The 17406-nt window shown below is 39.1% G+C and overlaps 1 protein-coding gene across 1 annotated transcript in view; it reads left to right on the forward strand.

Moving 5' to 3' along the window:
• Positions 1–17406, forward strand: part of kcnh8 (potassium voltage-gated channel, subfamily H (eag-related), member 8) — a 381437-nt gene that overhangs the window by 186629 nt on the left and 177402 nt on the right. The window contains exons 4-6 of the mRNA XM_048548228.2: positions 2814–2941; positions 7182–7425; positions 17207–17364. Of these exons, the coding sequence (XP_048404185.1) occupies positions 2814–2941; positions 7182–7425; positions 17207–17364 (530 nt within the window). The remainder of the gene's footprint in view (positions 1–2813; positions 2942–7181; positions 7426–17206; positions 17365–17406) is intronic.

The following is a 17406-nucleotide window of genomic DNA, read 5'->3' on the forward strand; positions in this document are numbered from 1 at the left end:
GCAGGCCACTGGGACTAGTTCAGTTTAGGAAGCCTGGTCAGCGTGGATGAGTTAGACTGAGGGGCATGTGTCCATGCCATATGACTCTGTGATTACGCAGACAACCAATTTGGGATTATTGGTCTAGTTCACAGTAAAGTGCTGCATACACAGGAACCTGCAAATATTAATGTACAGGGCTCTGCTCATTGTAGACAGAAAAAATATGCACGTGCACTGTGACTCTCTCAACTCTATAGAATAGGTGATAATCATTTGCTGGTTCATTTTTCAGGGCAATGTCCTGACTAATCGGAGCCAAGCTATCATGTTTAAAATTTAAACAAAAGCCTGGCAGTATTTCCAAATGGTGCATTCGCTATGCCAATGTTCCTACCTTTCAGAATCAACATGCCAATCAATGAATGTGACCTCTCATATGGTATTTAACATTGGTTTTGTCTGAATTTGTATTTTTGTGAATTGTCCTGATGGGTGAAAAATGAAAATTTAACAAAATCTGTTTTGTGCTACCAAATGACTAATCAAATTTTATTGTACATGCTCTTTTCAATTAATTTAACAGTACAGTATGATTGCTGTGGTATAACACTGTTCCTTTTTCTGTAACCTGCACTGTGGCATCTGCTTTATGTTATTGGACAAAATTTCACTTAAAATTAAAAAGTTCAATGTTAAGCCTCAAAATTCCTATGACTCTACATATCTTTGAGCTTATTCGTTCAATAAAGAATATGGGATAAAGGAAATTAAACAGATTTTTAAAGGCTAGCTCTAATGAAAGAGTTCGTACTGACAGATGTGGTGAAGTCACTTGCCTCATTTTCAAACTTTTTAAAATTATTTCTATAAAACTCTCAGCAAAACTACAAAAATGGCACACCATGTACAATGAAATTACAGAAGTGTTAACATAAAATGGGACAAACTTGAGGTTGCATCTTCCTTTAATTAACAGCCAAAAAGAAGCCAGGTCTCTGCGTGGATTACAAGAATTGGCAGACTGAGGGACTGAGGCAGCTGGTGCTGATATTGTTCTGACCAAGTGCAGGAATTTGGTGCATGGGAAACAATTCAACCTATTAGTGCTATGTATACAATAAGTCCCAGGTGATGTTTTATCTGCACATGCAGCTGAATGGAGATGAAATAATGGATGAATTTAAAATACTCCAGAGACTTTAAAGAATATTGGCAAAAAACTACTGTGGCTGCAGCAAAAGAACAGTTGTTACAAACTCTCAACCAATACAGTTTATGGTATGTAGTAATTTGAAGACGAGTCAGCAATAGCTGCATTGATTGACACAAAATGACATTGAAAGAGCGGACAAAATATTTATGAACCTTTAACTGTTTACATTGGGAATATTGTATACTAAAACGCTGTTTGCCCAAATTTTGGGTCAACTTCCAGTAATAAGAAAACCCTTCCCTCGCAAGTTTTTTTTCAAGAATAGGCCTAAAGATTACAAAGGACACACTGATCTGAGCAAATTGACTGAATTATTTCAAATTGCAATCCCTTTCATCTCTCATCCCACAGCAGCCACAGTGCGAAACAGGTCACTGGAGCATTTTTAAACTCCTTCAAATGAGTCAATGTAAGTCATAAGAGCCATTCAGCATCCGTGCACCATCCCGTCCAACTTGAATTTTAGTGACCTTGCTTACTGGTCAATTCCTCCATTGAAAATCGTTGTTAACTCCTGACTCCAGCAGAACAGTCTCTCTGTGGGAGTCTTTACTGAAAGGCCCCCTTCCACTCTGACTGTTTTGCAACCACAAATTCCTTGATTGTTTCCAACAAGCTGTGTTTATCAAGCCTCTAAATGCCTCAAAATGTAACTGTGACTATTAAGCAGAAATAACTCCCACCAGCTTCACCCCCCGCTACCTTACCTACCTGACATTTCACTTGAATACTGACCATGGTTGGCAACCAGTATACTTACCTTCCAAAATCACCGGAACACCTCCTGCTTTCCCTTGTCCAAAACATCAAAGGACTTTGATGCCTAACAAAAGTCGCTATAGTTGAAGAAGTGTTTGTATGTATGTAAAGTTTTGGGACATCCTGGGATAAGGTGTTAGATTAATGCAAGTTCTTCCCTTAAACCTATCATGTAGAGTTCACTAACAAGTCTGTTTTTCTGCAATGCACCCTACTCTGCTTTTATACAACCTGTCAGCAGCCTCGAGCTAGCTTTGAAAAAAACATTTTAGATGAAAATAACAACGTGGCAATGAGTTAACTCCAGGTTTAAGTCTTAGATTTGCATGTTTCATTTTTGAGTGATGCCTTGTTATGTAGCTAACAAGTATTAACAGACCTTCAAAGTCACAAATAATGATCTTCAAGCAGAATTTTTGGAACAAATCCAACAGTTAAAATTAGTCCATTAACATGGAGCCAGAGATTAACTGCCCCTTTGTACGTAATTAGTTTGTGTACTGGCTAAAATATGAAGAGCCCAATGAATCCTTTATTGGCTGCCTGATAAGAGTCAGTAAGGTTTACATGTCCTCTGCTAAATTTGAAAGAAGTTAAGTATTTTGTGTCAAATTTTGTGCTCATTAAATTTCCTGAAAAATATTTGCTGATATTGTTGGCTTTTAGACACGATTCAGATTATAGGTTAATCAATATGTTTTAAGTCAGCTCAAATTCTAATTAAATTTTGTTGAGTTACACTTAATCCAAATGAGGGAATGTTCCAATGTACACACAAGAATGAGCCTTTCTGGAGCTGATTTAAAAAAAAGTTTTATGAAGGTCAGTCAACCAATGAAATATTTGATTTCATAAATAGAAAAATACAAAGGAAGAGGGAAAGCAGGAACACACTTCAGTTCAGCTCGTCGACGAAGTCGAGCCGTCCTTTATCACATCTCTGGTCACCTACAAAAACAAGAGAAAAGCAAGCTGAAGATTAATAATGTAAGTACATGAAGAATTCGAGTAAACTTGAAATTTACCCGGCTGCTAAACCAAGCAAGTCTTGTAATTGATACAATATTGTACTAGAATTATAGTCAAGAGCCCATATAACAGTGTACCGTATTCTGCTCATGTACTTGTCAGAATTGTCAAGTTCACTAAATTGTTATGCTGCCCATAAACTCAGACCTTCCTAAAAACAGTTTGCTCAGCAGCTGCTTGTTTAGCTCAGATATTAATAGCTAGATCCCAGTAGAAACCTCTAACTTATTTTGAGCATACAGACTCGGCAATTCATAAATTGACCTAGCAGATTAGCTCCACTGATTTGAGCTGATCTAAGTATGTTTTTTTGTTTGAAGAGTCACTATTTTGTTTACTACCTCTGGGGTGGGAGGGGGAGGGGTGGGGTGGGTGGTTATTGCTACTTTGCTGACCATACATAAAAAGCAACTTGCAGAATGGTCAACAGATTATATTTATTTAAATTGGATATTTGTTCTTTCAGAAGATCAATAACATGTACCTATAGAGGGTAACACTTTATACTACCACAAAACTGCTGAATCACTCAGATTCAGTGGTTTCCCTTGCAAGTTTAATGAACTTGTGGTAAAAGATCATGATAAATGTAAGAATGAGGATTTCACAAATCCTCTTTATTTGTCAAACTTGTGGCTGATTTGGACAAAATTAAGCAAGGTATTTGATGACTCAGCCTGACAGTAGGGAGCTAAAGGAAGTGAGGTTTGTTTGGGGTGGGTGCCTGGTGGCTTTAAATGGAAGAAGTATTGAGATCCTTTGAGTAACTAGTGTGTTTTTACCTCATTGGTATATTCATGGCATGCTTAAAGTCCTGCGGGGGAAATTCTGATCCTAATTTTGCAGTGTGGTGTGCTGGATATTAAAAAGTGTCATTCCAATAATGATTATAATACATTTACCAGAATGGTAATTCTGAAATTTGAAGAGACTTGACCAAAGTTGTGGCCTTCTCAGGTGAAGATTCTTATGTTCTGTGCTGGACACTTGAGTCCTTAATTAAAATTCCACACTTCTGGCCCATGATTCATTAATGTAAATCAAGACAATTTTTTTGAAAGAACTCAATCATGGGAGGTGGCATTTGCTGAGACCAGCAGTCATTGACCACTTTCTGAGTTTCTAAATCCATGCTGTTTGTCTTATAAGGCTCCAACAAAGCTGTTCCTTTTATTTTAATATGACTAAGTAGTTGAATGAGCAACATCAGATTAGTCTGAAATTGAAGTGACAAATGTGTCATTAATTAATGAAACAGTTCAGATTTTATGATAATCCAACAGTTTAATGGTTAACTTTAGAAATTGTTTGAATTCAAACTGAACTCAATTTTCAAACAGAAGTGGGAGATGTTGAGCATGCAACCTGTTAGATAGCTAGTCCAATGAAGTACTTTTCCAACATCATAATTACTATGCTAGTGTCACCTCACTGTGTGCTCACACTATATGTTTACAGTCGATGTTACTGTTCTGAACCAGGAGTAGATACAATAGGAGTTTGAGCCCTTTTTTTAAGCATTGTATTCATACCACAAGTAAATGTGCATACATTGATACATCTGTCCAAATCACAACTCTGAACCTAAGGCAATGGCTCATAATTTATTGCTGAACTATGTTTGCATTTTAAAGTTAGAAGTAACAATTTGAAAATTATTGCCTACCCTCTTAAATCTTTTGCATGTTGATTGGCTATAGGGAGGTGTTCCACATTTAAATTCACCTATCACCTGATACCGTCCTCCCCAGACTGACCTATCCCCTCCCTACCTCCCCACCTACATTCACCTCTACAGGCTCCATCGCCGCCTCTTTAACTTGTCTGTCTCCTCTCCATCTATCTTCTCCTCTATCCATCTTTGATCCGCCTTCCCCTCTCTCCCTATTTATTTCAGAACCCTCTCCCCATCCCCCTTTTCTGATGAAGAGTCTAGGCCCGAAACGTCAGCTTTTGTTCTCCTGAGATGATGCTTGGCCTGCTGTGTTCATCCAGCTCCACACTTTGTTATCTCGGATTCTCCAGCATCTGCAGCTCTCATTGTACCTGATAACCTAGTTGTTTTTTCATGTTACTCACCCCTTCAACATGCACCTGGACGGATACACAAATAGAAAGGGAATAGAGGGATATGGATCCTGTGACAGAAGACGGCTTTAGTATGGAACAGCAAAATCTGTCAGCACAGGCTTGAAGAGCTGAAGGGCTTGTTCCTGTGCTGCATTATTCTTTGTTCTTTGTTCTCTTCAAAGGTTTAGGCAAGGCAGTAATATTTCTTAACCACTCAAAAGGCTTGAAAGTTTGTTTTCCACCACGATAGGCTAATTTTAATTTCAACAAACATTTATTACAAAGTTATATTGATCAGAATGTGTTTATTTTTATTTGGGTGAATTGTCTCAATGGCAAAAAAGCAAACTGCTGTGCTCAATGTCAGAAGCTGACTAATTTTGTGATGAAACTCATTATACACTTCTTGAGAAATGGAGAAGGATTTCCATGGAGTAGAGGTTGGTGACAGGGCATATTGGTTGGAGGTTCCCTCATCTCTCACTGTAACTGAAGATTGGTGAAAATCTTAGTGAAATTACCGTTTATACATTTTAGAAAAAAAAACATAAGACCAGAAGAAGGCCATTGGGCCCTTTAAGCCTGCTCCACCTTTCATCATGAACATGGCTAATCATCCAACTCATTACCTTGTTCCCACTTTCTCCCTTTGTTGCCATTAGCCCTAATAGCGATATTTATCTCCCTCTTGAAAACATTCAATGTTTTGGCCTTAATTGTTTTCTGTGGCAGTGAATTCTATTCACTATTCTCCAGGTGAAGAAATTTCGCCTCATCACAACCGTAAGTGACCTACGCCACACTCTTAAACTGAGACCTATTTTTACCATTTATAATGTTTCTCTCCTGTTTCCACCATCCTCAAACTGAAATTACTGTGGATTATCAAGAGAAATCCTACTTGTACGTCTTTTGAATGAATCTTAGGAAATCAGCCCCTATTGCACCAAAATGATTGTCAACATCTTCACGAGAATCATCACAAAGGTCATTCTGAAGCTGTTGGCTAAATATTAAATTATTGCTGAAATATATCCCCCAGGAATTGAAGAATAATGGGCCAAACTCACAAATAAGTCAGATCATGGTGGAAATAGCCAGCGAGCCTGGCAGCATCATTGGAGAGAAACAGAATAAACTTATGGGTCAACAGAGATAACGAGGTGTAGAGCTGGATGAGCACAGCAGGCCAAGCAGCATCAGAGGACCAGGAAGGCTGACGTTTTGGACTTAGACCCTTCTCGAGAAAATGATGCTGCTTGGCCTGCTGTGTTCATCCAGCTCTACACCTTGTTATCTCAGATTCTCCAGCATCTGCAGTGCCTACTATCTCTGAAACCATATGGGTCAATTATCTTTCATCAGAACTAAACTCCTGGTCAAGATCTAAAAGTAAAATAGATCCCGACTTGACTTACTGTTCTCACCAACAAGTTTGTCTACCTGTAGACATGTCAGAAATTTGGATATATGCACTGATTCTATTTCTGAATTTAACCTCAATCAATCATGTACAGCCCATACTTGAATTTTAAGTGTGTGGGTGATACATGCCAATACACTATGAATTCACTCATCAGCAGCTCAGGAATGTTGAGTGTGCTGAAACATGCAAGTTCAGTGAGAGTTTATTTAATTTGTGCATGGGTAGGTTGCGCCCACATTAATCTTTAGTGCACAGGCCGCAAGTCTAGTAGAATAAATCCAGGGCATTTCAGCCATCCCCATCTCTCTCAATGTAACTATAGCCCAGCTCATTTTTCCCTAGTGTTATGACAAGTGGCTACAGACTAGGAATATTTAGCCCCATAATATCTAAATGCTCAAACTCAACTGTTTCCTGTTAGAACTGTATATAATTTGTCCAATTATGATCTGATAATAATGATTCAGCTCATCAGAAGTCTAAGAATCTGTGAACTTGTAATAACATTTTAACTTCCTTTAAATTTTGCAGCGAGAAGTTTATGGAAAATTATTTTCATGTTACACTTTGAACAATGTGAAGAGGTGCTAATTGATATAATAGTTTTACATAGAAGAAGTAGAAATATTTATAATTCAATTATTAATAAATTGCAATATGTGAAGTCTAATATTTACTTTTAAAAATGTTATTCCTCTACAGAATGTGTTTAGGAGCCAACCAGCACTACCAGAATACAAGGTTGCAGATGCAAAAAAGTCAAAATTCATCCTTTTGCATTACAGCACTTTTAAAGCATTATGGGACTGGCTAATATTATTGGCAACGTTTTATGTTGCTGTGACTGTACCATATAATGTTTGTTTTATTGGAATCGATGAAAACTTGCCTTCAGCAAGAAGCACAACAGTTAGTGACATTTCAGTGGAAATTCTGTTCATCATAGGTAAGCAAACAATTCTGTCATTGGCTTTCAGTTCAGTTTGCAATCAAAAATTATTTGTGTATTAATGAATCAATTATGATTTGTCATAGACAAAACGAATTAAGTAATATTAAAGATATCACAATATATTTGAGTACTAAATCTCTCAGGTTATCCAAGCAAGTTTTCAAATCTGGCCAATTGAATGTTAACTCAATTCATTGTTTTTAATATCTCATCTTTTTAAGTCCATAGATTTTCTCTGTTTTTGATTATAATTACTGCACATTCACATGCAAAGTTCATTTTCAAATGCCCCTGATTTTGTTTCTCACAGTGGATTATCATACATGTGGTAATTGAAGAACGTTCATTCTTTGTGATCCAGTGCAAGGTTATCTGATCAAAGTGTGGCAACTAAAGATAACTCACTTAACATCTTATGAGTTGCAAACTTTAAAATAAAGCCTTGAAATCACGCATTTACTTTTCCTATATAAAATCCTTAATGGTGGCTTTCCAGCTTGAATTAATTTTTGTTTGGTTAGCTGAGGGTCTTAACACCGTTTACATCTTAAGGTTCATAAGAATATTTTATTATTTGTAGCACAATTACTGCAAAACTCATCATAGAGGATTTATTCAAAAATAACAAATGCTGGGAATCTTGTCGAATGATCAAAGTTGATTTCTGGTTGTGCTGTGTCTTCTATTTATTTATTTGACCTTCAAACAGCACATAGCCTCAGAACAGATCTTTACAATGCAATCAATGAATAGAAATCATATTTTAAAACCTTCTATCTAAATAGTGTATCATCTCATGCAGCCTCAAGCCTGATGCTTGCGTAGCTCTATGGTCACTGTACTTATTATTGCAAGAAAATAACCATTGGTTTTTTGCGAATTTAGCCACTAGAACCACTTGTTCAAATCAATCTCCTGCAGTTGTGCAGCATATTGAAGGCTTCTTTAAATATAACTGGGGAGACTGTTTACTAGTTACCTCAATGAGTATTGCTCCAAACACAGTCAAGAAGCTCAACACCATTCACTTGATTGGCTCCCCATCCACATCCTTCACTTTTTACTCCCTTCGCCTCAAACACACAATGGTAATAGTGTGTACCATCTACATGGCATAATGCATAGCTCACCAAGGTTCCCTTGACATAAATCTTCCAAATCCTTGATTTCCTCCACCCAGGGCAACAAATACATGGGGATGCCACAGCCTGCAAAGTCCCCTCCATTCACACGCCACCCAACTTAGAACTATATCACCATCCCTTTCCTATTGGTAGGTCAAAATCCTTGAACTCCTTCCCTAACAGCACAATGGGTGGCTCTACATCTCAAGAACTGCAGCAATTAAAGAAGGCAGCTCAATACTAACTTCTCCAGGGCAGCCAGGAGTGAACATCAAATACTGGCCTGATTAACAATACCCAATTCTAATGAACAAGTTTTTAAAAACGAGCATTCACCTTTCACCTTCTGATCTTTTCATAACCTTTAACCCTTCCTCTCTTTTAAAAAGAAACTAAACACCTCCAAACTGTTTGCAGTCATTTTATTCCCCAGTAAATTATTTCTGCCTCACTGTCTTCAAACTTCTTGATATTTTAAAATGTAAACAGAATGCTAAGCTAGTCAGACAGCAAGTATGTGAGAGAAACAAAGTTAATGTTACAGGTCAATGTCCTTTCAACAAAATGAAAGATGCTGAAAGTGAAGCATTTTTATCAACAAATGCCGAACCAATGAAAAAAGAGGGCATCAAATAAAAAATGTGAAAGGCCATGATAGAGTTAAAGGTCCCAGTGATTCTGTGTGAAAAGGGATAATGGCACAAGGCAGCAGCAGATAAAGTGTTTCTATTTGGATCAAGCAATGTTTCTGAGAGAAGTGTAAAAGTGAGCATTGATTGGTTCTAATACAGTTTTCCTCCTTTACAAATGACAATTTTGATATAGCACCTTCAATGTAGTACAGAGATAATGTGAACTGCAGATGCTGGAGAATCCGAGATAACAAAGTGTGGAGCTGAATGAACACAGCAGGCCCAGCAGCATCTTAGGAGCACAAAAGCTGACATTTCGGGCCTAGACCCTTCATCAGAAAAAGGTTAATGTAGTACAGGTGCTTCTGAAAAAGTATGAGAAAACAAAATTTGAAATTGAGCCATGACAGAAGATACACCTGGAGGCCTCTCTGTTCCATAATCTGGCTGTCAAACACCAAACTATCTGACAAGAATCATCATATCTTGTAAGGATTTTATGAACATATAACTGTTTTCGAATTTGGAGCAGAAGTAAACCATTTGACTCACCATCCAGAGAGAGAGAGAGAGAGACAGCTGGTGGTGAATTTGACCTGAGTGGCAAGTTTGAGAAGGCGTGATCATCACAGTAACCTCAGATGGTACAGGAATTGAGTGCATGCTGTTGCACCATAATCTAGCTGTCTAGCCAACTGAGCTAACTAACCGCCCGTATACAAACAACATAAAATTACACAATGAAATAAAGCCTACACCCAGCTTATTCATCCTGGAAGAAGGCATCAGTTAGATTCTCCATAGCTTCTCACATTAACAATGCATTGCCCTATCATGCACTCTTAGAGGTCCCTCCTGGTCAGTATCCTATCCTCATATTCTTCTTCTTCCTAAGAAGATTACTGTTGATCCCTGATTTCTTCTGTATCCAGGAAATTCTCCCTTTGTATCTACCATTTGTGAAAGCGCAATGATGTGGCACCTCATTTCTGACTATACAATAAGGACTATACCAAAAGGCTGTGCCAGAATGGTCGAGGCGTCAAAACTTCATCTTCAGGAGACTTTTGGTTTGTACCATCATAATCCTAGTGGAAGGATGAGCAGCAGTCTTTATTCTGTGTCTGTCTGACAGTTCTATAAAGGTGCCATGAGCTATGTTTGGAGAGGTTTTCTGCCACCTTCTATCCATGTATGGCCTGAGGAAGAAGACAGGAACCTATGAGTTACTTAGTTCATATGCAATGACATCACCCTGGATATCTGGTATGGCCTCACATCCACCATCGATGGTTACAGATGAGCTGAGTATTAATGGGATGGAAGCCTTCACTGTTGATGAACTTGTACTTTATTGATAGGGAACTCTCAACGCAACATTAGTGCATTGACAGCACCTGGGGAAAGTCAGCGATGGTGGAGAAACACTCTGTCCAAGCTATTCGACTCTCTTCTTTGTGGGGGATGGATATGAGCAACTGTGCTCTGAAGAAAATAGCATCAACATCAGTAAGGTTAATAGTAAGCTGCAAAGCGTGGAAATAAGGTAGATGAGATTCAATGGCAAGATTCCGAACACATCATTTAAAACTCATAGGGGAAAATCAGGAAAACTTTTCTTGTTGAAGAGATTAAGGGCACAGTGGCTCAGTGGTTAGTATTATTTCCTCACAGCACCAGGGACCCAGGTTCAGTTCTACCCTTGAGTAACTGTATGTGTGAAGTTTGCACATTCTCCCTATGTCTGTGTGGCTTTCTGTCAGGTGCTCTGGTTTTTTTCCACAGTCCAAGGATGTGCAAATTAGGTGGATTGGCCATGCTAAATTGCCCATAGTGTTCAGGGGATGTGTAGGTTAGGTACATTAGTAATGGGAAATGCAGGGTTACAGGAACAAAAACAGAAGTTTCTGGAAAAGCTCAGCAGGTCTGGCAGCATCTATGAAGAAAAGTCAGAGTTAACATTTCAGGTCTAGTGACACTTCCACAGAAATGCAGGGTTATGGGGATAGGGTAGGGGGATTGTTCTGGGGAGTGGATGCTTTTCAGAGAGTTAGGTGTGGGCTTGTTGGTTCCATTTGTCCCTACTTTTCCTTTTCAGAGAATGAACCCAAGCCATCTCATTTTGAACATACTCTGTTGCTAAGTTACAATTTTTCCTACTAATATTTCATTCCAGTCTAACTGACACCACTTTCTTGCTATCGCTCATGTTGCTTCTGGTCCTGCCAGTATAATTGAAACATAGCATCCTTACTTTTATGTTCAATTCATCTTCTATTAAACACTGGTGTCTCAATGGCCTTCTTGATTGCATGCTGTACCAGCGTGCTAACTTTGCGACACATGCCCCAGAACCCCTACGATACCCTGCATCTCAAAATCTGCAGTAATTCTCTGATTAAGCCAAAATCAGCTTTTTTGCTCTTCCTTCCAATGTGAACAACTTAGTATTTGCCCACATTATTTACCACCTGCCAGATTTGCCCACTCAGTTGACCTATCTATATCGGTCTGCAACTTTCTCATTTCCCTTTCACAACATGATTTCCTGCTTACTTTAAGAACCGAAGATGAAATCTGTCAGGACCTGGGGACCTGTCAGCCTGCAGCTCTATCATTTGCTGTGTACCACTTCCTTAGTGATTGCATTTTAACCAGGTTCCTCTCTCCTTTGCCTCCCCTTATTACTGCTATTGCTGGAATGTTTTTTGTATCCTTTGTAGTGAAGACCAAAACAAAACATTTGTTAATTTTATGCACTCTTTCACAGAATCACTATAGTGTGGAATAAGTCCCACCAACTCTCATTCCCTCTTTAACTCAACTAATCTACACATCCCTCAACACTACAGGCAATTTAGCATGGCCAATCCACCTAGCCTGCACATCTTTGATTTGTGGGAGGAAACCAGGGCACCCGGACGAAACCCACGCAGACACGGGAAGCAAACGCCACACAAGACAGTCACCCAAGGCTGGCATTGAACCCAGGGCCCTGGTGCAGTGAGGCAGCAGTACTAACCACTGAGCTACCGTGCCACAACTAACTCCCATTCTCACTCATCAATACTCCCTTAACTTACTTTTTTTCCCTTTTTGAAATATCTGGTCTCTTCCTTTCTTCTCCCAGCTGCCTCCAAACTCATTGACACCCAAACAGCCCATTTCTGTCTCTTTTCCGGAACCATAAGCTAAACAATGGGTCAACCCATTGCCTATTTCTGACTGACTGAGATTATTCATTCCTACCTCAACTGCTTCTTTTCCTCTACTACAGCTTTCCTTCCAACTGACATCCATGTTTCTGATTTTCCACATGAATTCAACACTTTCTCAAACCACATCCTCCACATTATCTTTATAAATAGATGTGCAATTCCTCTATGCAGCCACCAAGACAGTCTCAGAGTCACAATTCCTCATTCAACAGGGTCCCACCAGTTCCTGTTCATCACCCACCTTTCTCTTTTTACTTTGAACAACTCCTCCTTAAACTGCACTCACTTCCATCAATTCCTTCATACTCACCCTCAGTCATTTTTTGTCAATAGCCAGAGACTTTTCCCCAGGGCAGAATTGACTGCCATGAGGGGTCATAGTTTTAAGGTATTAGGAGGAAGGTATAGAGGAGACATCAGAGGAAGCTTCTTCACCCAGAGAGTTGTGAGCGCATGGAATAGTTTACCAGCGGTAGTCGTGGAAGCGGAGTCATTAGTGACATTTAAGCGACTGCTGGACATGCACATGGACAGCAGTGAATTGAGGGGAATGTAGGTTAGGTTATTTTATTTTTGGATTAGGAATATTCCACGGCACAACATCATGGGCCGAAGGGCCTGTACTGTGCTGTACTGTACTGTTCCCTCATGTTCTATGTTCTATGTATTCAGTTCCTCAGCCATTTCTTTATCCCTTATTGTACATTTACCCATTTCCATCTGTAGGGAACCTACATTTGTCTTCACCAATCTCTTCCTCTTCATATACGTATAGAAACTCTTTGTATCAGTCTTTATGTTCCCTACAAGCTTACTTTCATACTCTATTCTCCCTTTCTTATCACTTTCCTCTCCAATCCCTTTGTCCTTCTTTGCTGAATTCTAAACTGCTCCCAATCCTCAGGCATTTTATTTTCCTTGGCCAATCTGCACGCTTCTTCCTTGGATCGGATACTATCTCTAATTTTCTTTGTAAGACACGCATTGGCCCTCTTAGCCATTTTGCTTTTGTGCCAGGCAGGAATAAACAGTTGTTGCAGTTCCCCCATGCGTTCCTTGAATGTTTGCCATTGCCAATCACTGTCATCCCTTTAGCTTTCCCTATCAAGGCCAACTCACATCTCATATCTTTACAGTTTGTTTTATTAAGATTCAGCACCCTAGTCTCCAAATCTACCTCTCTCTCCATCCTGATAAAATAATTCTATCAAGTTATGATCGCTCATCCCCAAGGGGCCTTGCACAATTAGATTGGCAATAATTCCTTTCTCATTGCACAGCACCCAGTCTAAGATGGCCTTCTCTCTGGTTGTTTCCTCCATATTATGGTCAAGAAATCCATCCCACATACATTCCAGGAATTCCTCCTCTACAGGCTACAGGCCCTGACAACAGTCTGGCAATAGTACTGAAGACGTGTATTCCAGAACTTGCTGCATCTCTATCCAAGCTATTCCAGTACGGCTACAACACTAGCACCTACCTGACAATGTGGAAAATTCAAAAGTATATCCCGTACACAAAAAGCATGATAAATCCAACATTGCCTATTATTGCCTTGTCTCTACTCATTGACTAACTCCACTTTCAATCATCAGTAAAGTGATGGAAAGTGTTCTCAATATGCTAACAAACAGCAGTTGAGTAGCAGTAACTTGGTCACTGATATCCAGATTGGGCTCCATGAGGGCCACTCAACTCCTGTTCTCATTACAGCATTGTTTGAAACATGAACTGAATTCCACATATGAAGTGAGACTTTGACAATAAGGCACTATTTCACCAAGTGAGGCAGCAAGAAGACTTAGCAAAACTGGAGTCAATGGCAATCAGAGGGAATATTGGTTGGAGTCATATCTGACACCAAAGAAGATATTCAGGCAATTGGAGGACAGGCATCACAAGTCCATAGCAACTCTGCCAGAATTCCTTAGGGTGGTATCCGAGACCCAATCATCATCAGTTGCATCAGCAATGACCTTCCCTCATCATAAGGTCAGAAGTAACATGTATTCTGATGATTGTACAATATTCAGCATCATTCATAACTTGTCATACTGAGGCAGTCCATATTCAAATGCAATAAGATCAAGTCAATATTTAGGCTTGAGTTGATAAGCCACACCACTGCCCAGCAATGACTGCCTCCAGTAATTTTGCCATCTCTTTAACATTCAATGGCATCACCATCATTAAATCCCCAACTACCAGTGCCTTAGGTATTACCATTGTAACTGCAAGAGGACATCAGAGACAAGAAATCCTGTGGCGAGTAACTTAATTCCCATATCCCGGAAGTCTGTCCCCCATTTAAAGGTGTGTCAGGAAGGTGGTGGGATACCCCTCTCATGGCTGGATGGCTGCAATTCCAGCAATTTTTAAGAAGCTTGACACCGCCCTGAACATATCAGTGCGCTTGATTGACACTACATCCACCACATTAAGTTTCACTCCTTTCAACAAAAATGCACAGTGGCCGAAGTTTTTACCATCTACAAACTGCACCTGAGGACATTTTAACTATCAATCAATATAAAACCCAGGAAGTGAAATTTTCTGATCTGCTGTCCTAATTGGCAGAAGTCCCAATCTAGGGAGCTGCCAGTAATTGGTGGGCAACTCCATCACTTTGAGCTGCACTGCAGTTTGGTGGTACATTCTACTAGGAGTGCAGGAAGGAGGTTAAATTGGATCATGACTTCCCTGGAAAGGTGATCCATAAGGACCTAGGCTGAGGAGCAACCTTAAAATTCGGGGAGCAGAGTGAGGGGCTTGTTCCTATCAGGCAGACAATACATAAGGATGTGGGTGCTAACTTGTGGGGTGCCACCAATGCACATAGAACACGTTCAAAATGATTTTCTCTTCCTGCCTTTTCTCACATCATCCTAAAAATCTGTCTGCTCGCTGCCACTTCACTGCCTACACCAACTATATTTTGGCATGAGCAATGTTTTAATCACGTCAAGAGACTTGTTAATGAGGCTAAATGACCCTTGCTTATTTATATATGACTGGCAGGCAGCTGAGTTTGACTCTCATTCACTTAGTTTATTACGGGCAAGCTCAGAGGTGAGTGGAAAGTTTCCTTGCCACTTGAACTATTTTACACCTTCCACCCACAAAAAAAACCCTCATAAACACCTGGCATAAATCCAGTCTCAGTGTTACAGCAGGGGGAGTCCCAAGAGAATATTTCACAAGTTTTCATGGTGATCTGGGAAAGGAAACAGAATCTGTTGGATGAGAAAAATGTTTTATTGGTCGCTAAGTACCAAAATTGTTGAACTCAATATAAATTCTGGCTGTTTGTCTGTAAGAATCTTGCATAAACAGACAATTTCTTTCTAGCAAAATTAGTCAGAGCCTCGAGGAAAAAGCAGAAAAGTGGAATTGAGGATTATCAGATCAGTCATAATCTCATTGTGGCAGTGGAGATTAAGTGATCAAAATGTCCTACTTCTGCTCTTATTCTCTAATGTGCACCTTGACTTAAGTAGTTGTCACATCCTATAGTGCTGATTTGGATATAAAGTATATTTGTTTCTGTCAAGTGAACAACTGTTCAAGATATTACCAAACTGATGTTTTAAAAAGTATTCTATGACTGGCGTGGTGGCACAATGGTTAGTACAGCTGCCTCACAGTGCCAGGGACAGGGTTTGATTCCACCCTTAGATGTCCGTTGGTGTGGAGTTTGCACAATCACCCTGAGACTGTGGGAGGAAATCCATGTGGACCAAAGAGGTGCAGGCTTGGTGGATTTGCTGTGCTCAATTACCCATAGAGTCCACAGGGAAATGTGGGGTTACAAAGATAGGATAGGAGGGCATGGGTTTGGGTAGGATGCTCTTTGGAGGGTCGGTGTGTGACAATGGGCCAAATGGGCCTGCCTCCAATCTATAGGGATTCTATGAATAAATTTTAATCATAAGGAACAATCCATCACATTAATTTCAAAGTCTCTTTCCAGGGGAAAAAAATCCATTAGTAAATGAAAGAAATTGATTGTTGCTGGAAAATGAATAATATGAAGTATGTTATTTAAAATAATGAATAATGCAGAAGGGTCATTGAACCTGAAATGTTAACTCTGCTTTCTCCCCGCCAATGCTGCCAGCCATGCCGAGTTTTTCCAACATCTATTTCTGATTTCCATCATCTGCAGTTCTTTAATTTCTTTATTTAAAATAATGTAACCTTCGTTTACCAAGCAGACGTGACAGAAAAGCATTAGCTAAAAATTCTGAGAAACCTTTAAACATCAACTGCATTGCCTTTAGCGTATTCATCAGTGAAAGATCACACAAGTTGATTGAAAGATCTTTCAAACTGCAATCTATGCACTTATATAAGTAATTTCTAGTTTCTTATCTATTACAAAGCCACTACCGAACTTAATAGGCCAAAAAATGAAATATGCAATTTATTAAGTCACATTGCCTCACTTATGATGGCTAACTTATGACGGTCCTGTAAACTAAGTTATATAACTTGAACAATACATTACGGGTTGTCAAGTTTTGCAGTTTTTAAAGACATAGATGAAGCTGCTTTTTTTTCCAGTCCGCGCTATCGCTTGTAATTCAATACACAGGTAATGGAATATAAATAGTTAATATATTTTAATAGAGATGACAGTCCCTTCAAGAATTTTTTTTTAATTATACGTAAGTTGAATTTACATAAATTATTTTGTTTACAAAGACAGAAAGTCTGATTTATTTGTATTAAATTTTTACCCAAACCAACAAAATAATTCACATTAACTAATAGTTTGTGTTCTTTTTATGTCGAACAGATATTATTCTGAATTTTCGAACAACCTATGTCAGCAAGTCTGGACAAGTTATTTTTGAAGCTCGTTCTATTTGTATTCATTATGTAACAACGTGGTTTATCATTGATTTGGTAGCTGCGCTCCCTTTTGATCTTCTCTATGCTTTTAATGTTAACGTGGTAAGTACAATATTCACTATTATTGAGCATTTTTAATGTCTT

This window comes from Stegostoma tigrinum, chromosome 2, assembly GCF_030684315.1.
Source record: "Stegostoma tigrinum isolate sSteTig4 chromosome 2, sSteTig4.hap1, whole genome shotgun sequence".
In the NCBI taxonomy this organism is placed as follows: domain Eukaryota; kingdom Metazoa; phylum Chordata; class Chondrichthyes; order Orectolobiformes; family Stegostomatidae; genus Stegostoma; species Stegostoma tigrinum.